Here is a 25,290-nt window from a genome sequence, read left to right as displayed (position 1 = left end):
CCTGTACCTCATGTTCCTGGTGGTGGTTAGTGTTTAACGTCCCGTCGACAACGAGGTCATTAGAGACGGAGCACAAGCTCGGGTTAGGGAAGGATTGGGAAGGAAATCGGCCGTGCCCCCTTTCATGTTCCTATTTTGATGGCTGGTAAATAAATATTTCCTGTATTGTTTGTGTGCCTGTTGACGACTCAACACTTCCACTGTTCTGCAAGTTGTTACCTTTATTTACAAATTATTTATATTCTTGTAAAGCTTTCCACAGCTTACTAATATATACATCTGTTTTCGGTTTATCATACAACATTAAATCAATACGTTTTATTTTACCCAATGAGGTTATTGTCTTTAACTAAAATCAAATCAGTAATATGTGGAGTTAATGGTTTTCTCTAAACTTCACATTAAAAAGTCAGGAATTTTACAAGAAACTAACCATGGAAGCAGGAGATGGAGTGGCTTGAGGCTGCAACTGCTGCACTAAAACTGCTGTAAGTGCTCGGTTCTGAGCTTCAAGATCTTTAATACGGCGTTGCAGAGTGCCTATTTCTTCTCGCAAGCCCTGGAAAAGATTCCTAGTGTTAACATGGGTCTCAGTTAAAGAACGTAAATTACAAAAGAATTACTAACAGTCCATAACTGATGTCATGAAGTATACTAACAATACCTAATGTCCAAAACACAAGTTATCAGCAAATAATTTAATGAACTGCCACAGTATCATACAACATTTTATATCAGTTGGTACTCAACAGGTTCAGGTACAGGTAAAGCCAGTACAAATTTTTAAATAACAGATGACATTTCATTCCCACCCAAGAGGAAAATGGAGGATGAAAAGATTTTCAAGCACATTATTTTGTATTACTTGATGAAATGTCAGTTTTGTACAGTTGATAGTTATGATGACTGGAGCACTATTATTCTGAAGTGTTTTCTGCAGGTAATATGTCATTTTGGGTTATGATTACAATATAATTCTGTAGTGGGCTACAGGAACACTTTTATTTGGATACTGTGTGCAAGGTGTAAACACTTCCACATTTGTGAGTAACATCAACATGCTAGGCTTTGGCTTATGTGATTTCATTCGCACACGTGTTGAAGTTACTGCATGGGCAGAAGGCTCAATTGATGGGCCTTTGCCAGACTTTTTCAACATTGTGTGATAATGGTTCACTTCCATCATTGCTGGTGTCATTTTAATGAGAAAATCACATTTCCTATTCAATATAATTACCAAAAACTACAAAAAAAATTGGAAGTCACATTGTTATCATGATGGCTCATTTAGACAGCACGGTACTTTTTATGGGTCGACTGAAGCGTCCAATCCCACCCGTCGGCTTTGACCCATGAGGTAGAACTGTTGTGGTGTATGACGTCATGATGGCGCGGAGTTTGATCTGTGAGTGTGGCGTGTTTGTAGGTGTCATCGTGTTGTGGTCCGTTATGCTCTCTGGTGGTGTGTTTAGGGGTTTTGTGTAGTGTGGTGTAATGGGTTCAGTTTGGTCTTGCTCACTGTACTGCGTTGTTCAAGTTTTGGCTGTGTTTCTAGCGGAATTTGTTTTAGTGAGTTAACTATTTAGTGGTTTTGTGTGAAAGTTATTGTAGTGCTGTTCGCTGTAGGTCATGTGTTAATTTGAGTAAATTAATTGGTTGCTGTTTTTGGTCAGGTATGAATACGAAGGATAAAATCAACAGCACTCGGCTGCATGCAACGATGGGCAATACTCCGTTGGAGCTTATTAAGTTTTGACAGATCTTTAGTTTGTTAGCGGAGACTGTGAAGTGCTCTATTTGTGGGCAAGAAATGAAATTGGCCAAAGTTCCGACGTCTCGGACCATGGACGGTTACATGTGGTATTGCCGTACGGATGGCATTTGGCGCTCCATATGACGCAGTTCCTGGTTCGAGAAGTCTAGGTTGGGCATGCGCAAGATTGTTTTGATGACGTATTATTTTTGTTATAGATCCTCACATAGTTTTTGTGCGCATGAGACTGGTGTGAGTGAGAGGAGTGTGCTTGATTGGTTTTCATTTTGTCGTGAAGTATGTTCTGAGTTTATTAAGTACAGGGGTAAGTTGGGTGGGCCTGGGGTTGTTGTGGAGTTAGACAAGTCACAGTTTGGGAAAAGGAAATATGGGAGGGGTAAGTCTGTGGTTAGTGTCTGGGTGTGGGGGGCTGTTGTTTCGGGGGGTGGGTGTTCCGAACGTGTTTTCAGGGTTGTGGAGGGGAAGTCTAAGGTGGAATTAGTGGGGTTAATTGAGGAGTATATAGAACCGGGTTCCACAGTAGCTTCAAATGCAACATTTTCTTGGGTGAGAGGGGGTACAATCATTTAGTTGTTAATCATAGCTTAGAGTTTAAAAATTATGAGATGGGGGCTTGTACAAATACTATAGAGGGGATGTGGGGAGCCGTTAAGTCAGTTCTTGGGAGGGGGAAGAGGCGCTCTTCCAAGCTTCAGTCTCATTTAGATGAGTACTGTTGGCAGAAGAGCGTCCCTGAGGGCTATTGTTTTTTTCAGGGCTATTAGTAAAATGTATAGGCCGAAAGTGGTTAGTTTGGGCGGGTGGGTGGCTGTGGCACAGGGGGGAGGAGGGGGTGTTGGTTTGTGATTTAGTTGTGTAGGATCTATTTTGTTGAAGTTTTTGCTGAGTTGTAGTGTGTGATTGAGATTTTTTTTTTATTTTGCATTTGGCTTTTGTTTATGGGTTTTTTATTTTGGGGTGAGGGGGGAGGTTGGGTTGGAGGGGTGGGGTGTGGGAGGGTTGGGTCTTTCTTTTGGTTGTGTATTTTTTGTTGGTGTGTGTGTGTGTGTGTGTGTGTGTGTGTGTGTGTGTGTGTGTGTGTGTGTGTGCATGCGCGCGCGCGCGCGATTGTGGTGGCTGACCTAGGTTGTGGCGCCGGAACGTTGTTGTGGTAAGTTTTTTTTGTTTTTGTTTTAGTGTATTTGTTGTGTGTTGGGGTCGAGGGAAGTGTTCCATTACAATGTGTGGTTGTGGCTGTTGGTGTTCCAGCATCGGGAGTTGTTGTTGAACTATATAGGTCAAGGGAAGTGTTTGGTCCCAATTTATGTGATCGAGAGCTGCTGTTTAGCTATACAGGCAAGGGAACTGGTAGATTCTAACTTGGGGGATCGGGAGCTGCTGTTGAGCTATGTAGGTCAAGGGAAGTGTCCGATTCCAGATGATATTGTGTTTAGTGGAATTTGGGGAGTTTTGTGTTGTCGGTTTTTTCGTCATTTTGTTTGGTTTTGTATGGGGGTATGTGTCTAAATTTGTTTATATTTAGTTTGTCCCCACCCAAAAAACCCCAATTTCCCGCACTTGTCCCATTAGTGTCATTAGGCTTTTTGTGGAACGTGTGTGTGTTTGTTTTTCAATGTATGTCCGTGTTTATAATGTTTACGTAATGACGTCTTAAGCGCCATACTGGATTCGTGGTTTATGGTCGTTTCCGCCATATTTGTGACGTCATGGGTCAAAGCAGACAGGTGGAATCGGACGCTTCCATATTTCCCTTTTCATAGGCTTGGGCACATTGCTCATGCTATGCTCTTACCTACCTCAAGCCTGATAGCTGATCCACCTATCCATTTACAGGAATATCTACTGTGCACTGAGAAGCATAATGCAAATTTGCAGTCAAAAACCATTGCTATGAGTGAAAGAATATACAGGGTGATTCAAAAAGAATACCACAACTTTAGGAATTTAAAACTCTGCAACGACAAAAGGCAGAGCTAAGCACTATCTGTCAGCGAATTAAGGGAGCTATAAAGTTTCATTTAGTTGTACATTTGTTCGCTTGAGGCGCTGTTGACTAGGCGTCAGCGTCAGTTGATGCTAAGATGGCGACCGCTCAACAGAAAGCTTTTTGTGTTATTGAGTACGGCAGAAGTGAATCGACGACAGTTGTTCAGCGTGCACTTCGAACGAAGTATGGCGTTAAACCTCCTGATAGGTGGTGTATTAAACGTTGGTATAAACAGTTTACAGAGACTGGGTGTTTGTGCAAAGGGAAAAGTTCTGGATGGCCGAGAATGAGCATCCAGCAAGCATTTGTTCGCAGCCCAGGAAAACCGACTCGCAGAGCTAGCAGAGAGCTGCAAATTCCACAATCAACTGTATGGAGAGTCCTACGAAAAAGGTTAGTTATGAAACCTTATCGTCTGAAATTGGTTCAAGCACTGTCTGCAGCTGATAAGATTAAAAGAATCAATTTCTGTGATTTTATCCTTGCTCAAATGGAAACAGATGAATCTTTCGTTTCAAAGATTGAGTTCAGTGATGAAGCAACTTTCCACACTAACAGAAAAGTCAACCGTCACAATGTCTGTATATGGGGCACTGAGAATCCGCGGGAAACAACTCAGTATGAACGTGACTCGCCTAAGGTGAACGTTTTCTGTGCCATTTCAGCCAATAAAGTTTTTGGTCCCTTTTTCTTCGAAGGTGCTACTGTAACTGGACTACAGTATCTGGAGATGTTAGAGAATTGGCTGTTCCCTCAGCTCGAACAAGAAGCACAACAATTCATATTTCAGCAGGATGGAGCGCCACCACATTGGCACTTATCTGTCCGTAACTACCTGAACGTCAACTACCCGAGGCGATGGATCGGCCGCCAGGCAGCCCGTGACAGAGCACTTCATCACTGGCCTCCAAGAAGCCCTGATCTTACCCCCTGCGATTTTTTCTTACGGGGGATGTTAAGGATATGGTGTTTCGGCCACCTCTCCCAGCCACCATTGATGATTTGAAACGAGAAATAACAGCAGTTATCCAAACTGTTACGCCTGATATGCTACAGAGAGCGTGGAACGAGTTGGAGTATCGGGTTGATATTGCTCGAGTGTCTGGAGGGGGCCATATTGAACATCTCTGAACTTGTTTTTGAGTGCAAAAAAAAAAAACCTTTTTAAATACTCTTTGTAATGATGTATAACAGAATGTTATATTATGTTTCTTTCATTAAATACACATTTTTAAAGTTGTGGTATTCTTTTTGAATCACCCTGTATTACACTTAAAGAAATGTCACCTATGGATTAGAACACTAAATTAATTCAGCCATGTATATGTTTCATATACTACATTACTAACTTTCTGCATGAAACTGGCCTCAACTATGAGAGTCAATGTGGACAAGTGCAAGACAGAAAAACACTGGAAGATAATCACACAAGAAAATGTATCAGTGGTGATTTATGTAGGTCTCACTTCATTTCCTCGTGGTTACAGTCAATTTACTACAAGGACACTTAAAGTAACACTACAGAAAAAGGGAACCATAAACATTTTTCTTCTAATAAATCACATTATTTCTGATAAAATATGCTAGTGAAATTTAATTTTATTTTAAATACTATAAAATGAATTCTGTTTCATGATAAATATTTTGTAAACATAGCATGTCATCTACTGTCCTTACTTTCTGAGACAGAAGAGCTCGCACCACTTGATTTGCCACATCATCAAGACAACGCTCATACTGCCGTCTCTGTACTTCTGCATCACGGCTGAGTGAACAGTTATCGTTTTCTAGTACACGTAGCCTCTCTAGAAGAGCAGTTTGCACTTCGCCTGCTCCCTGAAATGGCAACAGCAGAGAAGTGAATGATGCGTCAATAATAAAAAAAAGTGAAGTAATGAAATATCTGTTAACAGCAACAATCCAGTTTTAAGTGCAGTAAAATAAATTTGCTATTCTTAAACTATTTTTCTCTCCTGAGTTCATTATTTGTGAATATTATCATTTGTAAAAATGTCAACAAAGGGCACTGAAAAAAGACTAAAAATTAAATGGGTACACACAATGCAGTGAATGTCTGAGTCAGGCTAAAATATCTGTACAAAGGAGGGAGAGAAGCTAGGAGAAAAGAAAGTACAAAAACTGTGAACTGGAATAAAATTAGCATCTCTATAGATGGGGATACATGCTATAAGTTTGACATTCACAGCCTAATTTGAATGAATAGTGAATAACATATAAATTTGTACTTAGATCATGCCAATATGTCGCTATGAATGTGAAACTACAATATATGTCGGGTTTTGTATTTTGATTTTCAAATAATCTAGTGACTGAGAATTAGCTTGACTCAGGTTGTGTAAATCTCGAGTCAAACTGTTCCTATAATGTACAAAGTCAGAAAGGTATCTTAAAAACCACAAGGGTGAGTTTCTTTCTGTTTTGATCGGTCAGTAGCATTTAGAGGGATCACAATGCAGATTTTGGAATACATCATTCAGTGTATATTTTAGCATACTGCTTTTCTTTTAGTTCATCACTACCAAGTACTGTGACCAAATCAAATGAATTTCAGGACATACATAAGAAAATTTATTTCATGTATTTTCCTTAGTGCTGAAAAACTGAATAGGAATGTTTGCAATATAGCAAAAAGTCTATGGCTGAAGTATTATGTGATACAAATAGGAATTTTTTTTGTCTTTATAACTATTTTTTCACTCCATTTAATCGGGATTAATATATCAAAATATTGATAGGAAAGTCATGTTTTTAATACCACAACAACTTACAGCTGCTTCCAGTGCCCGCAGTTGTTTCCTCAGAGCTTCATTTTCATTTCCTAACTTAACCAATGTATTCTGGAACTGATGTATACGATTCTGAAACCAAAAATCAATAAATAATATTAGAAAAAAATAAGATAAAACATGGCCCTTGTGCACGCCATACTTTAAAACCTTTTCCTGTCTTCAAATAAGTGTAATTGTAAGACCTGAAAATCAAACATGTACCTTAAAAATTATTGCTTCATAAATTTAGGTACACATGCTCTGTCCATATATATTACTAAATTAGTCTCCCACCACGTTTTTCTGTCTGTATATGAAGGATAATCTCGTCAACTACTGCAGGGCTTTTGATAGAGCTTTCACTAATAGATAGATTGATTCATGAGGAATATTTATGTATGTATTTTATTATCGTTACACCGGAGAAGTGGCCTGGCTGCAGATTACTTAGTGCTAGCCATGCAAAGCCTGGGCAGGTCAATAGTTTTACTATAAAAATATCTTAAATATCTTAATCCTACATCAGCGATTTGAATAAAATCATCTTCTGATTCAAACAGTTACATTTAATTCCATTAGAAGTTAAATTTCCCTTTCTTACCTAATTTAGGATAGACTGAGGCCACATCAGTAACCCATCAAAAACAGTGTAGGTACATTATTCTTCTAACAATGTAGGTTTATTCAGAAACAACATAAAAACTCTTTTTATCTGAACCTTTGCCACATAAGATTAGGTTTGGCAGTCTGGTACACTGTTTTAATACAATGTGTTGCTACAGCAGCTTTGAACTACAAACGATCTTTTTAAAAAAAATTCTCTGAATTTGGTCAGCCAGGCAGCAGAGCCATGTGCAACCATTTTAGCATTAACTATCTCATTTCAAACTAGAGATGGCAATGAAGGTCAAAATCACAAAAATTTAGCAACAGTTCAATGATATGTGCACAGCTCTATAAATTAAATAAGATTTGCCTGTAAAATCACTGAAAAAATTACAAATGAAAAATAAATAAGTAAAAATGACAATGAAAACCAGTTGAAACTATGGACATAACCAGTCAAAATTTATTTTTATATCTGTTACATGTCTGAGAAAGTTAAATCTCCATCACCAGGTGGATTTACGTCAGTTAATGTGTAGATGAACTGATGCACAATACAACTTCTCTATAACTTGTGGTGCTATCTTCCAGTGGTCACAGACTTCTTTCCCTGCCATGTTAATAGTATGCACAACATATGTACACTTTGAGTACACGGAACTAAGTATCCGGTCTTACACTCTGAGCTGATTTCGCAGGCACAACTGTGTGCTGCAACACACACAGCTAATTACCAGAAGCAAGGTCTTACTGCTCCCCAGTAGCCATGGAAGGAGAATGTCAGAAGCAGTGCAGAACTCATTGGGAAGTGATCATAAGTTTTAAAAAAAATCTGAAGCCAGGTGCAGGGCTCATCAGTCACCTGTGAAATATGCACTTTGATGAAAGATCTTGGAAAGGAAGATCACGTACAAAGCGAATTATACAAGGGGAATTCAATAAGTAATGCAACAGATTTTTTTCCTCGGCCAGTTTGAATTGAATAAATACAGTATTTGTTGCATCAGCATCTATAGTTTCACGAAATACAGTATATGTAGCACTCAAAATTGCATGTGTTACAGAGGTGTGTTCCAGGCGAAGAGCTGTCATTGAATTACTTTTGGCAGAAAAGCAGAGCACTGCAGATATTCATAGGTGTTTGTTGTCTACAGATACCTGGCAGAGAACAAAAACACAATGAGGTGGCTGTCATCATCGCAACAAGGTCGTGGAAACCTGTCCAATCTCCCACAAGCCAGCTGGCCACACACAACTGTGACTTCTGCAATGTTGGAACATGCAGACACTATGATTCAAGATGAATGACAGATAACAATCAAGCACAAGGCCTAACACAAGTCTGGGATCTCTCAAAATTCCATCACATTGTTCTTCCTCATCCACCTTACAGCCACAATCTCAAACCATCAAACTTATTATTGATTATGGAAGATTGGAAAGTTATTGATGCATGGAGTTGTTGGCTCCAACATCGACCAGTAGAGAGGTACCATTCAGGCATGACAGCCCTCCAAGTAAGGTGGCATATGGCTATCAGATTGAACAATGACGACATTGAAAAATTGAGTTTCATAGCCAAAAGAGTGGGAAATAATATGTTATACTGAAATCCTGAATAAAATCAACTTTCTTTCAGACAAAGGTGTTGCATTAGTTATTGAATGCCTCTCATGTAACTGTGAATGACACTGGGCACATTGCCAAGAATGCTCCATATACAAGCATTCTCATTGAGCATTTGGATAAATCTAGATGCAACATGCTAAAGTAGAGCTTGAAAAATAGTCAGGAGATAGAAATGGTCACACATAGGTGAAATTAAAGAGTCAGCACTCACTAGATCACATCATAAACAGCATGGTTTGCATCTGAGTGTTACTGATACTGTGAGAAACTTCTTGCATAGCTAATTACCAGAAGTATGCTTGCCAGAGGAATGCATGTAAGAGCAATGTCGTTGGCACTTACATTCTATGTCTCTCAAATACAGTTTTATGTTCCACACAATTAAAGGCTCGGGTAAGGTGATTTCGTTAGAAAGTTGTTGGCATCACGATTCTACAACATAATGCTTCACGATTCTGCAACATAATGCTTGTACAGACTGTTTTATCGCAAAAAGTACAGCTCTCCTGATTTTAGAATAATTGTGACATAGAGGCAACCAAAGTACTGACATTGTTGGTACAAAATGACCCAACAATGATATAAAGTAATACTTTGCTGATCTAACGCTTTCATACTGTGTGCAAAATGCGTCTCGTCCATGATGCTACACCACAAACCAAGGAAGCTGGCACAGTTTTGAAGACGCTTCACTCACATTCAGAATGAAGGCGTCTCAAATACATATTCTTCGATTCACATTTTGGTTTTATGTTGTTTCCCTAAATCACTTAGACCAATGACAAAATGGTTCCTTTGAAAAGGAGACACCCTATTTCCTTTCCCAGTACGAGCTTGCACTCCGACTCCAATCACCTCATCATCGACAGAATATTAAATACCGTACTAATTGTCATTCCCCTCCCAACAGTTTTTAACCACACCATAAAAATGTCTAATTATTTAACTCTGAGAACAAGGTATGTTTATAAATAAGATTACCAAATAAATAAATGCCTGTTAAACTGACAGTAGGATCTGCCATATTCCTAATTCTTTTAGATGTTCTGCAGCAGGTCCCACTCATTGTTAAAATATGAACCAAGAACGTTCAATTATTAAACTAACCAACTGATAACTGGCCACGTCAGTGTGATTGTTGTCATGTACATCACCACTTACATTACAGCAGCAGGTGATATGACGCAGTTGGTAGCCACTAGAATTTTCGTTCTGAAGGAATGACACCAAAATCCATTTCGATCACTAAGACCCGGTTATTTGTTAATAACAAAAACAAAGGACTAGCTAAATAACGAAGGAATAGCTAGTGCACAATCTCTTATGGCTGTAATGTTAATGGGACGCCGAATTCCAACCCTCTTATGATTTTTGGGTTAAAATCAGAGTTGAGGATAAATAACAGTCATTTAGTGTGAACTTGTGGTTGTTATCTTCAGAATCGATGTAAAAAATAATAAATACATAATAACTAATTTAATTATGTCTGACAAAGAACTTTAAAGTAAGCAAAGCAACGTATACCGGCTAGTTTATCGGTGTTTCAAGAGTCGTAGACCTATTAGGAACCTGTGAGAGCGGTTCTCAAGAGACAGAGCCGCAAATACATAAATAAAACTTTCACTGTGGCTTCCTTTATTACCTTTACTCACAACAAAGTATTGTTCTGAATTGTATGGTAGCTCGCAAGTCGTGTCCTTTACTTCGTCCATCCGTACATTGTCATAGTTCAGTGACGGCGGTTCAATCTCAGTTTTCTGCCCGCACTGCTGTCATCATGTGTAAAGGCGCTAGCTCCAGCAGAACCGGGCACTCTGCAGAAAGGAATGCACAATGCAGCGATAGATGTCTCTGTTACCGAGGTATCCTTTGATCCTAAACTGCAGCAACAATCACGGTGTAACTGTGGCAGGGTTGCCAAACGTACGAGGTTCCTCGCACAAATACGAGATTTGTGGTCTGCTGTAGAGGTACGAGAACACGGTCAGGTTCGTACAGTTATGTAGGAGATTTTTGACACAGGAAATTTTATAACATGATTTGTTATTGTGGGCAACAATTTATAGCGTAAATGGGTCCATACACTCCTAGTTCCCTTAGCTCTCTCAGTTTTCTTCGGAGCTCGTCGGCAGAATTCGGATCTTTCCGTAGTTTTACGCACTGCTGCCAACGAATGCGATTTGCAATGTGCGGCACTACAATGAACAGAAGTTCAGTGTCCAGTGGACGCGATAGTGTTAGTGATGCCGAGTGTGATGATAAATGATGACACTGAAATCTAGAGTCCAGAAGAATGCAGTGCCTGCGACTGACGTGTTAATGATTATATGCGTTCTGAGTATTAAAATAAATTTTTATATGGTTTTCAATGTAATTCGTATCTCACTCATTGAATAATTGTCACATCATGATTTACTTTTTTCTGTATTTCATATTCATTGAAATAAAAAAGTACCGTAACTTAATATAAACTTGCATAAATACGCTCTTTCACCAAATGTGTTTACTTTAGTGCTGTTTACGCCACAATAAGCGAGGACTGCGTGCCGTTAGCGATATTGCGAAGAAGCCATTCCGCTGTGGCTAGCTGGCTTTTGCTGTCGTACCTCCTTGCCACGCTTCCCCCTCATCCCAGGAAATTAGAAAAACTTTACAGGGAATAGTGGCCCATGCCCATGCATATTATAAGTTATATCTCTAATTTGTATGGAAATTACACATGCGCAACAGAATGTTACTCAGTAATTCAAAAACTGTTAAATGCAATACTCATGGAGAATAGATCTATTTTCTCCATGGTAATGCATTAGACTCGTTCGTTTCCTCAATATGGAGCAGTGTTCTCTCAAATTAGCGCTTCTGTTGGTAGATTTTTGTACTTTTTAGTTAAAATTTAAATTTCTAAAATTTTGACATAAACGCAACATGCCTGTGACTTTCCTATTACTCAAGAAATTAAATATTTTATTGTAATAATGACATTAATCAATCTTTATTTATTTGCAATTTATAAAAAATAATTACTTGATAAAGCCTGTCGCTGGAATTCATTTTATCTAAGTTTCGAATTTTCACACTAGAGTACGTGACAATGAGCACAAGAAAGTCCAATGGAAGTAAAATAATTTTTTTCTCATTGATATTAATTTTCGTTTCAGTGACCTTCAGTCACACAAAAATTGACTAGAATTTTCAATCGTATACTGAAAGTCTAGTCTAACTTGTAAGCTATCCCTAAATAAACATGTCATCAATAGTTCAGCGCAGGTGTGTTTCCGGCACTGACAATAGCCCGCCTACTACTTTTTCTCTGTTCCATAAGTGCAGTGTTGTGTCTCTTGTGTAGTTGTTTGTGTCTACCTATTTACCTATAATTATGAGTGATTGTGAGGGAGACAGTGACCGGTCGTGTACTCTTATCCACCAAGAAAAACACCCAAAACAGGCGGCTGGACAAAAAAAGAAAAGAAAAAAGGAAGGTAATCGCAGCATGGCTCACAGAATTTTAGTCATCAGTGGTTAAAGGATCCGGCTTTAAAGGACTGGTAGCTGAAATATCTAATTTGAAGACTCACGCAACTACCGAAAAACATAAATAAAAAACCTAGTTCTAGTGTAAACACGAAAACATTAACATCCCTGGGATTCCAAAAAAGTATAACTCCACAAAATAAAGAAGAAGCACATGCATAAATTAAACTTGCTGCTTTTTTCGCAGAGCATAACATTGCATTTTCGGTTGCTGACCATTTAACTCCTTTTTTTAGAAGAAGTTGTGACCGGTTCTACATTAATTAAGGAAACACAGCTCAAACGAACTGAAGTAACAGGAGTGGTGAAGAACGTTCTTGGAGAAGGTCATAAAGCAGAATTAGCCCAAAAACTACAAAATAATAAATTTTCGGTCATGACGGACGAGACAACCGACATTTCAAGGGTCAAAACGGTTTGCGTTGTGGTACGCTGCTTTGATCAAGATGCTGAAAAAATATGTAGCACATTTTGGGAGCTGCACAAGCTTTTACGGAAAGAACCGATGCTGATGATATTGCCACAGCCAGTGGCGAGATTTTATACACATCTCTTATCGATTCATTCACCAGCTGCAATGTCCCACTGAAATATGTTATAGGCTTTGTCTCAGATGAGTGTAACTTCATGATGGGTGAAAACGACTCAGTAAAACCTAGATTACAACGTGAATTTAAAGGAATCATAATGGTGAAATGTGTTGTCACTCAGACCATTTGTGTGCCAGCGAAGCATGTAAACAGTTACCTGAAAATGTAGAGCAACTAGTTAGTGATATTTATAACATTTTTTGAACACAATGATAAATGCCAGTTTGATTTTCGTAACTTCCAGTCATTTGTTGATCTTAAGCCATCTCAGACAAGATGGCTTTCATTGTCAGCAGTGGCTGAAAGAATATCACAGCAGTGGGAAGCCCTACGTCAATTCTTTATCGATTTCACTACAAATCGTGCACATAACGCCAAAGCCTATGTGCGAAATCGGGCAGTATTTATTTCTGAAAAACTCAGCAACCCATTCTACAAACTTTATTTTTGTTTTCTTGAATGGTCCCTCCCTTTATTTAATAAATTCAATCTGGAATTTCAAAACGAGAAAGCAGTTATTCACAACCTACATGAGAAAATACGTGAACTCTACCAGGAAACCATATTGCTTTATTTACAACGCGGATATGTCATGAGGCCAAACCTAGGTGAAAGAGACCCTGAAAGTCTGCGACTGCTTCATAACACTGAAAACTGTATCTTGGCGTCAAAGTGTAAGAGCTCTTAAAACATTTAGATGTGGTCAGACGTCCTGCAAATATTGAACAATTCTTCTCATGTTGCAAAAATTTCTAGAAAGTTCCTGCCATAGAAATAATAATAATAATAGAAAGAAAAAGATACAACATGGAGGACCCTGTCTTGTCAAAGTTATAAGTTTTCAAATCAGAATTAGCGCCCTCCCACAATTTCAGAAGCCGTTTCCCAACACTGATGCCTCTTATAGAAGTGGTTCCGCTTATAATTGCACCAGATGATCACACACACACACAAAAAGCAAATAATAGACGATCAATGGAGATGGTTGCCAATCGCACATGCTCGGTATCTTAAATGATTGAATTAAATTAGTGTGCCAGGTAAGTTTTGGGATCTTTTACTGAAAACTGGATATTTTTCTGGACGGGCTCTTTTTGCTCTAAATGCACTGTCCCTACCTCATACAAATGCTGAGTGCGAGCGAGTTTTCAGTAAGGTTAATTTGATAAAAACAGACATAGGAAACCGGCTAACTGTGGGAATTGTGAACGGGACACTTCCTGCTGCAGAGAGCTTAAAAGGACCAACACGTACTGGAAATTGCGTCAATTTTGAACCGACAAGAGACATGTACATCCGCATGACTAGGGAAAAATTATACAACAACATAAATAAGAATGATGTCAGCGAGGCTAAGGATGTACCTGATATTATATTTGGAGACATAAACTAAGGCTAGAAAATACCACAAAAAAATTCATAGTTGTATGCAAATGTAGGTTAGATGGTGACACAGTTGAGTGAGCTGTGGCGGTGTAGTGGCGTAAGTCGCACCTCTAATGGCAGACCAAGAACGAAAAACGCTTCAACGTCACCAAACATTTGCCAAAGCAACGAAGGGGTTTATCCCGCCAGTGAGAGTGGAATATATTCCATTCAGCTACTAACAATGTTAACTGAAGTGCCTTAAAGATCGTCTAAATAATAATATATCATGTATCAGAGTAATTTTATAAACTAATAAATTATCACATAATCGTTATATCTCGCTGTGAAATTATTTATTAACGTGCATTCTCATTTAACCTCAATGTATAATGCGTTTTTCGAATCCTTGTTACTTCCGAGAGTGAAATAAAATTATATCATAGTTGTTAATCGATATTAAGCATTCACACATACCAGTACGTCTCACTGCCCCCCTGGTCCAAACAGCCGAGACGAGTAATGTGTCCAGAATTTGGGTCTAGAAAATATGGCCACCGTAACATTTTACTTGTTTAACTTAAAATTTGTAAATTATCAAATGCCTGCTAAATTCACACTCATTTAACACGTCTTATTTTTGGTTTTATAACATTTTAAATGCTTGATAAATGTACGACATTTGAAAGCCAAAGTACAAGATTTTTAGTTGTTTATGTACGACGAAAGACGTTCTAGTGTTGGCAACCCTGAACTGTGGTCTTATTGCGGTAGGCGTACTGGAAGACGAGTTAAAGCAGCATCTCGCTGTATTTTCAGTTAACTACAGTCAAGTTTATATTATTATTTACAAATGTGTTACGAAAAGTAATAACAAGAGCCCTCTAATGATGTATTAGTTTCATATGTTAATTCAATGCACTTCGTCGCGCACCGTGGCTGTGTCCGTTGAGTGCTGCTGCCATGAACCTAGATGTCTCACGTTCAATCCCGCTGTATAATATTAGATTGTTATTTCTCTACGCGAATAATGCTAATTAAGTTCAGGCTCTACAGAAGGAAAATTCGTAGCAGTAGTTTTCAAAAATGGATTTCGTAAGTTAGTGTTAAAAGCGTTGAAAAATTTTCGCATGTTTTCAGGTAAGCGTATACTAAAGCAGCATTTTTATTTTATTTTATTTTATTTTGCATCAGAAGGCCAACGCCTGTGAAAGAAACAAATTATGTCCGATTTGCAGATAAAAGTTTGATAGAAAAAACACTACTGAACAAACATTTCATTACTGTGGAATAGATAGTTTGAAGTTAGACAGTGCAACCTTCGAAAAACAAAACTCAAATCGAAAAGGTAGCTAATTCCAGATTCGTAAAGCAGCGTGCCCCTAAAACTATGAAAGGGGCGGCTACAAAGGAGAGTGCTTTCAAAACACCTGTGCGTCCCATTTTAGAATACTGTTTAAATACATGGGATCCACGCCAAATGTTATTAATGGGAGACACTGAACTTCTACTAAGAAGGCCAGCGTATTCATCGTCGACCTCTGGCGACGTGCATGATGTCCAGAGTTGAAGACCCTCACAGCTTTCTGATGACAGCCATAGAGACTATCATATCCTATGTTTGTTCTTTATCATCTTCTCAATCGTTCGACTCCCTCTTAGTTATCTTCAACACCACACTTCTATCTGAACAGCACACCAGAAATACTCGCTCTCAGCAACCCTCCCTACACCATTATATAACACAACAATCATCTCAAAATCATTTTGTGTATCAGGATTCAGACTTACGCAAAATAACAGAGAAACTAAATTCTTTTCAAACTTCAATAGATAGCTAATGGTCAGCTTCTATCACAACACCTGCATCTTCCCTATACAGGATGGTTAGAATTTGACTTTCCGATATTTGAGCCAGTGTAGGCGGAAAGTTATTTACCGTGTGGGTACCCAACTTACATATGTTCGGGATGTGTTCTGCAGGATTTGTTTTGTTAGGAGTGTTAGTGTCATGAATTGCCGTTAGGTGCTCCGTACCAGTACGGCGAATTAGCGATTGCATTACGGTTGCAGTCACAGTGGGTGAGCAGGGCTTTACTCGTAAAACTGTTTTATCAAAACAACAGCAACAGTGCTGTGCTCTTCGCCGGCATCAGTGCATCAGAGGAGTGCGTAGAGGTCCTTTTTGCGCTCCGGAGCTGAAGAACATGATTCGGAAGTTCGAAGTCACCGGCGATTTGGAGAGGCCAACGACTATTTGCCCCACAAATTGTTGCAGAAGTTACTGTTGCCATGGCTGAAAATGCTGGACGCGATGTGCAATCTTCAAGCAGTTCACGAACTGTCACGACAGCTAACAGACCTTTCCCATGGTCCTAAGGACTCGGTTAACCCCGCGGCTCCCCGCTGTCAGTTCCTCTCGATTCTTGACATGTACCGGAACCATGAAGTGGTTTACACCGACGGCTCGATGGCTGATGGTCACGTTAGTTTCGCGTATGCTCCTGGAGAACATATTGGCGAGCACTCCTTGCCAGATGGCTGCAGTGTTTTCACGGCAGAGTTGACATCCGCCTACGCCCTGGCGAGTCGTTTCTTGCCTGTACTGTGGAATGATATTTTTAGTGCGGTTCCAGGCTGTCGTGGATGCAAGACGGTCGTCACGTTGAGCAACGTTTCTAATCTGGAACGTCAACATGGTTATGTCATTTAAAAATGTTATCGTCTCATGTGGAAATTGAAATGTGTTTCTTTCAGTCGTTTATTTTTCTTCCACGTGTCCTTACTTAATGTTTCCACGAAGTTTCATTATACTACGATCACTCCATTTTCACGGGAGCTCTCTCAAGTACAAAAGTTTAATGATAACCACCCTGTACTTGTGCGCAGCTCACTCTCGTCAACACTCCACCCCCCTCCCCCACCCCACTCCCTCCACTTTACCATCTCCCTTCATTCCAGTGCACAAACCCGGCAAATACCCGCTTGTTGTGGATAGCTATCGACCCATCAGCCTCACTAACGTTCTTTGTAAGCAGTTAGAACGTATGGTAAGTCACGGTTGTGTTGGATCCTGGAGTCACATGGCCTACTGGCTCCATGCCACGGCGGTTTCCGCCAGGGTCGCTCTATCACTGATAATCTTGTGGCCCTCAAGTCTGCCATCCGAACAGCCTTATCCAGACGCCATCACCTGGTTGCCGTCTTTTTTAATTTACGAAAAGCTTACGACACGACCTGGCGACATCATATCCTTCCACAATTTCCTATCGCTCCGTACTTCAGGTAGGTGCCTCCCATAGTTCCCCCCATGTCCATGAGAATTAGGTCTCGCAGGGCTCTGTATTGAGTGTATCTCTATTCTTTTATTGGCCATTAACTGTCTAGCAGCAGCTGTCGGCCGTCCGTCTCACCTTCTCTGTATGCAGACGACTTCTGCATTCTTACTGCTCCTCCAGTACTGGTGCTGCTGAACGGCGCCTGCAGGAAGCCATTCACAAGGCGCAGTCATGGGCTTTAGCCCACGGCTTCCAGTTTTCAGCCGCAAAGTCGTGTGTCATGCACTTCTGTCGGCGTCGTATCGTTCATCCGGAACGAGATCTTTACCTTAATGACGATCCACTCACTGTAGTGGAGACATATTGATTCTTAGGACTGGTTTTCGAAGCCCGGTTGACTTGGCTTCCTCACCTTCGTCAGCTTAAGCGGAAGTGCTGGCAGCACCTCAATGCCCTCCGATGCCTAAGCAACACCAACTGGGGTGCAGATCGCTCTACGCTGCTAAAGCTCTACAGAGCCCTTGTCCAATCCCGCCTTGACTATGGGAGTCTGGTTTATGGTTTGGCAGCGCCCTCAGAGTTGCGTTTACTCGACCTAGTGCACCACTGTGGAATTAGACTGACAACGGGAGCTCTTTGGACGAGTCCGCTGACCAGCGTCCTGGTGGAGACCGGAGTCCCTCCATTGAAGTTTAGGCGACCACAATTTCTCACCAGTTACGTTGCACACGTTCGTATTCTCCTGAGCATCCGAATTACCATTTCCTTTTCCCACCTATGGCGGTTCATCTCCCGCATCGGAAGCCCAGGTCAGGGCTTACGATTGCGGTTCGCGTCCGATCTCTTCTGTCTGAAGTGGAGTCCTTGCCTTTACCACCTATACTCGAGGTCCATTCACGTACACCTCCATGGTGTACACCACCCAGGCCGAAGCTTCGCCTAGACCTTTCCCATGGTCCTAAGGACTCGGTTAACCCCGCGGCTCCCCGCTGTCAGTTCCTCTCGATTCTTGACATGTACCGGAACCATGAAGTGGTTTACACCGACGGCTCGATGGCTGATGGTCACGTTAGTTTCGCGTATGCTCCTGGAGAACATATTGGCGAGCACTCCTTGCCAGATGGCTGCAGTGTTTTCACGGCAGAGTTGACATCCGCCTACGCCCTGGCGAGTCGTTTCTTGCCTGTACTGACTCCTTGAGCAGCCAACAAACTATCGACCAGTGTTACCCCCGCTATCCTTCGGAAGCGACCATCCAGGAGTCCATCTATGCCCTGGAACGGTCCAGTCGCAACAAAGAAACCGTTTCTGGAGATCGGCATCCCCGTAACTGACCTGCGATCATTATTACGCCGCAAGGCTTTCCAGCTTTTGGAGACGGAATGGTATAATCCCAGTATGCCCAACATAATGCGTGCCATTAAGGAGACTACGAATGTGTGGAAGTCCTCCATGTGGGCCTCTCGCAGGGACTCTGTGGTTTTCTGCCGGCTCCGCATTGGCCTTACGTGGCTAACACATGGCTACCTCCTCCGCGATAACCCACCTCGGTGTCACTGTGGCTCACATATGACTGTCGTCCACATCGTGCTCCAATGCCCACTTTTAGCCCCTCTGCGGCGGACTTTTAACTTTTGCAGCACCCTACATTCGTTGTTGGGCGACAATGCCTCAACATCCTAAATCCTCGCACAAACGAAAAAATGGCTGACATCGAAATAAGTGTCCAAGGAATAGAAAAGCAACTGGAATCACTCAATAGAGGAAAGTCCACTGGACCTGACGGGATACCAATTCGATTCTACACAGAGTACGCGAAAGAACTTGCCCCCCTTCTAACAGCCGTGTACCGCAAGTCTCTAGAGGAACGGAGGGTTCCAAATGATTGGAAAAGAGCACAGATAGTCCCAGTCTTCAAGAAGGGTCGTCGAGCAGATGCGCAAAACTATAGACCTATATCTCTTACGTCGATCTCTTGTAGAATTTTAGAACATGTTTTTTGCTCGCGTATCATGTCATTTCTGGAAACCCAGAATCTACTATGTAGGAATCAACATGGATTCCGGAAACAGCGATCGTGTGAGACCCAACTCGCCTTATTTGTTCATGAGACCCAGGAAATATTAGATACAGGCTCCCAGGTAGATGCTATTTTTCTTGACTTCCGGAAGGCGTTCGATACAGTTCCGCACTGTCGCCTGATAAACAAAGTAAGAGCCTACGGAATATCAGACCAGCTGTGTGGCTGGATTGAAGAGTTTTTAGCAAACAGAACACAGCATGTTGTTATCAATGGAGAGACGTCTACAGACGTTAAAGTAACCTCTGGCGTGCACAGGGGAGTGTTATGGGACCATTGCTTTTCACAATATATATAAATGACTTAGTAGATAGTGTCGGAAGTTCCATGCGGCTTTTCGCGGATGATGCTGTAGTATACAGAGAAGTTGCTGCATTAGAAAATTGTAGCGAAATACAGGAAGATCTGCAGCGGATAGGCACTTGGTGCAGGGAGTGGCAACTGACCCTTAACATAGACAAATGTAATGTATTGCGAATACATAGAAAGAAGGATCCTTTATTGTATGATTATATGATAGCGGAACAAACACTGGTAGCAGTTACTTCTGTAAAATATCTGGGAGTATGCGTACGGAACGATTTGAAGTGGAATGATCATATAAAATTAATTGTTGGTAAGGCGGGTACCAGGTTGAGATTCATTGGGAGAGTGCTTAGAAAATGTAGTCCATCAACAAAGGAGGTGGCTTACAAAACACTCGTTCGACCTATACTTGAGTATTGCTCATCAGTGTGGGATCCGTACCAGGTCGGGTTGACGGAGGAGATAGAAAAGATCCAAAGAAGAGCGGCGCGTTTCGTCACCGGGTTATTTGGTAACCGTGATAGCGTTACGGAGATGTTTAATAAACTCAAGTGGCAGACTCTGCAAGAGAGGCGCTCTGCATCGCGGTGTAGCTTGCTGTCCAGGTTTCGAGAGGGTGCGTTTCTGGATGAGGTATCGAATATATTGCTTCCCCCTACTTATACCTCCCGAGGAGATCACGAATGTAAAATTAGAGAGATTAGAGCGCGCACGGAGGCTTTCAGACAGTCGTTCTTCCCGCGAACCATACGCGACTGGAACAGGAAAGGGAGGTAATGACAGTGGCACGTAAAGTGCCCTCCGCCACACACCGTTGGGTGGCTTGCGGAGTATCAATGTAGATGTAGAATGTAGATGTAGAACAGCAGATTTAGTGTTACGTTTTATTCATGATGGGGGTTTTTATCGTACCATCTAAGGGTGGGCATTCAGTCTTCTCTCAGAGGCCACCACCCTCCCTCCGTTTTAATTCTGTCGCACTTTCTTTGCATTTGTTTGTCTTGGTGGTCGTCTTTTCCCTACATGTGTTCATCTCGCGTTGTCATTTTGGGATGGACATTTTAATGTGTTACAGAGTGGCTGGTTCATCCTCTTTTATTATTGTGATCAGCCAGCCCAGACCATCTGCTCTATGGTTTTAATACCTTATAATTTTCCTTGTGGTGTTCGTTTTCCCCGTTTTCTTTTGTGTTATTTTTTATTCGTTCCATTCGTTTACTTTTTAGGTGTGGTCCCCGATTCCTTCTCTCCCATTCACTTCTCAAACGTACTTTGGGTGTTTTTGTACCTTGAGCCTTGCTTGCGTCAGGGAAAAGGGACTGATGAAGCTGCAGTTTGGTCCCTTTATACCCCAAACCAATCAACCAACCAACCATCCCCCTTGCCATGCAGTCCTCTATTTAAAGACTGTTATTTCTTAACAGACATTGTCACTGTCATTTATTTTTCTTCTCTTTCATTATCTCTTCTGTTTCAAATGATACTAAACACGGCCTCATTTGAGCTAAGCTAATCAATATTATTGTTATCCTTGATTCTATTTATTATTGTTATATTATTATTTTTATTATTATTATTAATGTCAGTTATTATTATTATCGTATGCGAATTATTGTAAGTGTATGTGTCTGTGTTACTCCTGGAAGGCCCTAATCTGGTCAAGTTAAATAAACAATAAATACAACACACAGACTGACAGTATGTCGGTCGGAAGCTGTATTGAGAATACAGAAGCTTGTAACTGCAGCAGCTGTCTATGGCCAGTGTAAGTGAGAAATTATTTTAAGAAACCAGTGGACTGTAAGTGCCCTACACATCTAGAATAGGTATCTGTTACCAGCTCTCCCCATTCCTCTTCCGTCCTCGTTCTCTCTCCCTCTCTCTCTCTCTCTCTCTCTCTCTCTCTTCATCACAGGTCTATTTATTATTTAGTGGGAGAGTGTCACAGACATTATCAACAAGTCCAGTGGGACAAGCGATTAGAAAGAGGTCGAGTGTCACGAAAATTTTTGCTCTCAAATTCCGAGAGTGGATATTCCAAGGCGTCAGAAGTCTACGGCACGGAACTCAACCTTGCAATAGCTTTTAGAGGCCTTCGTTCAGATCCCTTTGAAATAATCTGATTGGGCATTCACTAATAATGTGATCTACTGTTCGATCTTGAGTACAGTTCTCCATTTCTGAAGGCATGCTTCGCATCTTGCATGCCTGGTTCTATTGTACATTAGTCCGGTCCTTATTTTCCTTAGCAAGCATGAAGGGTGTAACGCGCACAAGTGCGGATATTGCTGTTGGTGGCTGAGGACCGCGTAGTGAACAACATTACATCAGTGTTTATGTCACTTGCAGACTAATGATTATAGCTATTAGAAGTCATACATTTTTAAGTTGATTAGTACCTCCAAGTACGTGTGGCAAGAGCAAGCAATTAATGTTTATTTGCTCCTGGGTAGTAGGTAAGTAGTTGAAGTGTGGATGCTTGGAAGCAAAATTGTTAGTCTATACTGACAGGCATAGTCCACTTAGTGGTGCAGTTACAACCATGCAGAAAACATCAGACAGTAAATTATCTACCTCTACATTATGTTATGTGTTTGGAGGAAGACTGTTTGACATAGAGAAAAAACCAGCAGCACACTGGTGTATGTACACACTAAGGTATTACGTATAAAAATATCTGCACTTGCACCCGTTGGACTCTGTATTTGGTGACTGCATAAAGGTATTTTGTGTATATGTATCTTATCATACGAGGGACGGTCAGAAAGTAATTTTTATCGGCCAATTTCGGCTGCAAAAGAGTTAGGAATTTGTTGTGGAACATTGTAGAATATTCCCGCTTCAGCCCTATAGTTTTACGAAGTTCCGATAGGTGGCTGCGCGATAAATAGCAGTCAAATTGGCGTCTGTAACGAAAGTGCGTCCCAAGCAGAGAGTTGTCATTGAGTTTCTTTTGGCGGAAAACCAGAGCACCGCAGATATTCATAGGCGAAATATCTACGGAGTCTTGGCAGTGAACAAAAGCACAGCGAGTCGTTGGGCGACGCGTCTGTCATCATCTCAACAAGGTTGCGGCAAATCTGTCCGATGTCCCATGTGCCAACCGGCCGCACATAGATGTGACTCCTACAATATTGGAAAAATTTGAAAAAAAAAAAGCAAGCGAATTTCTCCTTCTCCATGACAACGCAAAGCCTCACACACGTCAGCGTTCCCGAGAGGAACTCACAAAACTTCATTGGACTATTACTCCTCATCCACCCTACAGATTAGATCTCGTACCTTCCGATTTACTTCTATTTACTTCTGTTTGGCCCAATGAAATATGCACTCCGCAGGAAACAGTACGAGGGTAATTGGGGGGGGGGGGAATTCATGCCGCAAGACGGTGGTTCCAACGTTGACCAGGAGAGTGATACAGGCGGGCATACAGGCCCTCCCAGAAGGATGGCGCAAGGCCGTCGTATTGAAAGGAAATTATGTTGAAAATAGGGTTTTGTAGCCAAAATAGAGGCGAATAATATGGTATAGTGGAATTCTGAATGAAACCAAGTATGCAGGTATCGATCGAAACTAGCTGTGCAATTGATAGAAAGATTCAGATAGAAGCTTTTGTTCACTTTTAAAGTGTCTTCCCTTAAATACTTGAAGGCTGTGGAACACAACATGTAACACCAATTTCAATCGTCCACCTGGTAACTCGAACTCCGTTTGCTAAACACTGTACCATCATAACGGGGAAAGTACGACAGCAACAGGAACTGTCGTCGGATGAAACATCTATGTATACACATATTTTGTGAAGTGTGCAGGGCAGAGGGGTTTTAGCATTGTGCCACAGGATCTCTTCCTACGTGAGTGATACGAAGGGGAGAGGTGGCGGGGGGGGGGGGGGTATTTCACTTAATACCGCTACCTGAAACTTTGTAAATAGGGTTTTGCTGGATTATTGGCGTCTATCTTCAAGCATCTGCCAATTCAGATTTACAACCATATCGGATATACTCACTCGAGATTCAAACAAGTTTACGACTATCTGTGTCGCCCTTCTCTGTATGTATTTATTATTCTGTGTTAGACCTGTTTGGTATGGGTCCCAGGCATGTGAGCAGTATTCTAAGATGGTACGCACAAGTGATTCGCAAGTAGTTTCCTTTGAAAACTGCAGCCGGCCGGTGTGGCCGTGCGGTTCTAGGCGCTTCAGTCTGGAACCGCGTGACCGCTACGGTCGCAGGTTCGAATCCTGCCTCGGGCATGGATGTGTGTGGTGTCCTTAGGTTGGTTAGGTTTAAGTAGTTCTACGTTCTAGGGGACTGATGACCACAGATGTTAAGTTCCATAGTGCTCAGAGCCATTTGATTTTTGAAAACTGCATTTGTCCCTTTATCCCGCCAATGATTCGAAGTCTGCGATCTGTCTTATCTGCGACTGAATCTACGTGAGCAGTCCATTTCACATCCTTACAAACTGTTACACCCAGGTATTTCTAAGAGGTGACTGATGGCAATTGTGACGCATTGACTTTGCCGTAGGATACAACGTTCCTGAGTTTGGCGAAGTCTGATAACGTTTATCCCCGTCAAGGCATCATCAAGACCACAGCTGTCTCCACAGGTGACCCACTGTCAGCCCTGGAGACGAGCCACTGACACAGCCGTTTCCAAAGCACTCGAACGCGTGGCCAATAGCGACGAGAGGTAGCAGACAGGCGTCATGCAAATTGTGGCCGGCCTGCGCTGCGAGGGTCGGGACGTACCCTTGTTTGTAAGCAAGGGAGCGAGGTTGCCGCGTCCAGCTAACAGCCAAACGAGCCCTGCCTGCAGCCCCACACCGACGCTACGGCGCCCAGGCAGCGAAGCCGAGTGGGAAAGAAATTCAGAAATCTAGGTCTGGGGCAGCTCCAGCGACGTACTCTTTCTCATTTTACGTTTTCCTTTCTCTTTGTAGTTAGTAACGTTCATTGCAGTATGTTTTGAACATCTTCAAAATCTTCTAATTTAAATTTTGGAAAGTTCTAGAACAAATTTCTTTACGCTTTCAGGTCCATGGATGCTCAACCAAAAACCCACTCTTCTCATTTCCATATGTACCATATACTTAAAACGCAGCTCGTGCCCTGCGGTTCGGGTACAGTGAACAACGCTGAAGCTTTGTTCGTTTCATTATTAATTCGCGTGTTTACGATTTTAGTTCAGGTATCGAAAATTTAATACTGATGCTAATAAAGGCCTATAGAAAGGAAACTGTCAAAATCTGTCGAAATAAATCCCAAGAAAAGTGAACTTATCCTTCCGCGTTCTTTTCTGTGTCTTGTTTCATTGGAATTCGAAATACTGTATTCAGCTCCGACTGGGA

The 25,290-nt window shown here is 41.4% G+C and overlaps 1 protein-coding gene across 1 annotated transcript in view; it reads right to left on the bottom strand.

Moving 5' to 3' along the window:
- LOC124615614 overlaps positions 1–25,290 on the bottom strand; it is a 227,683-nt gene that overhangs the window by 70,723 nt on the left and 131,670 nt on the right. Inside the window, exons 4-6 of the mRNA XM_047143618.1 lie at positions 6,551–6,640; positions 5,439–5,597; positions 434–559 (exon numbers count right to left, since the gene is read on the bottom strand). Of these exons, the coding sequence (XP_046999574.1) occupies positions 434–559; positions 5,439–5,597; positions 6,551–6,640 (375 nt within the window). The remainder of the gene's footprint in view (positions 1–433; positions 560–5,438; positions 5,598–6,550; positions 6,641–25,290) is intronic.

This window comes from Schistocerca americana, chromosome 1 (assembly GCF_021461395.2).
Source record: "Schistocerca americana isolate TAMUIC-IGC-003095 chromosome 1, iqSchAmer2.1, whole genome shotgun sequence".
Taxonomy (NCBI): Eukaryota; Metazoa; Arthropoda; class Insecta; order Orthoptera; family Acrididae; genus Schistocerca; species Schistocerca americana.
The sequence above is the reverse complement of the archived record's forward strand: the minus strand, read 5'-3'. Positions and strand labels throughout refer to the sequence as shown.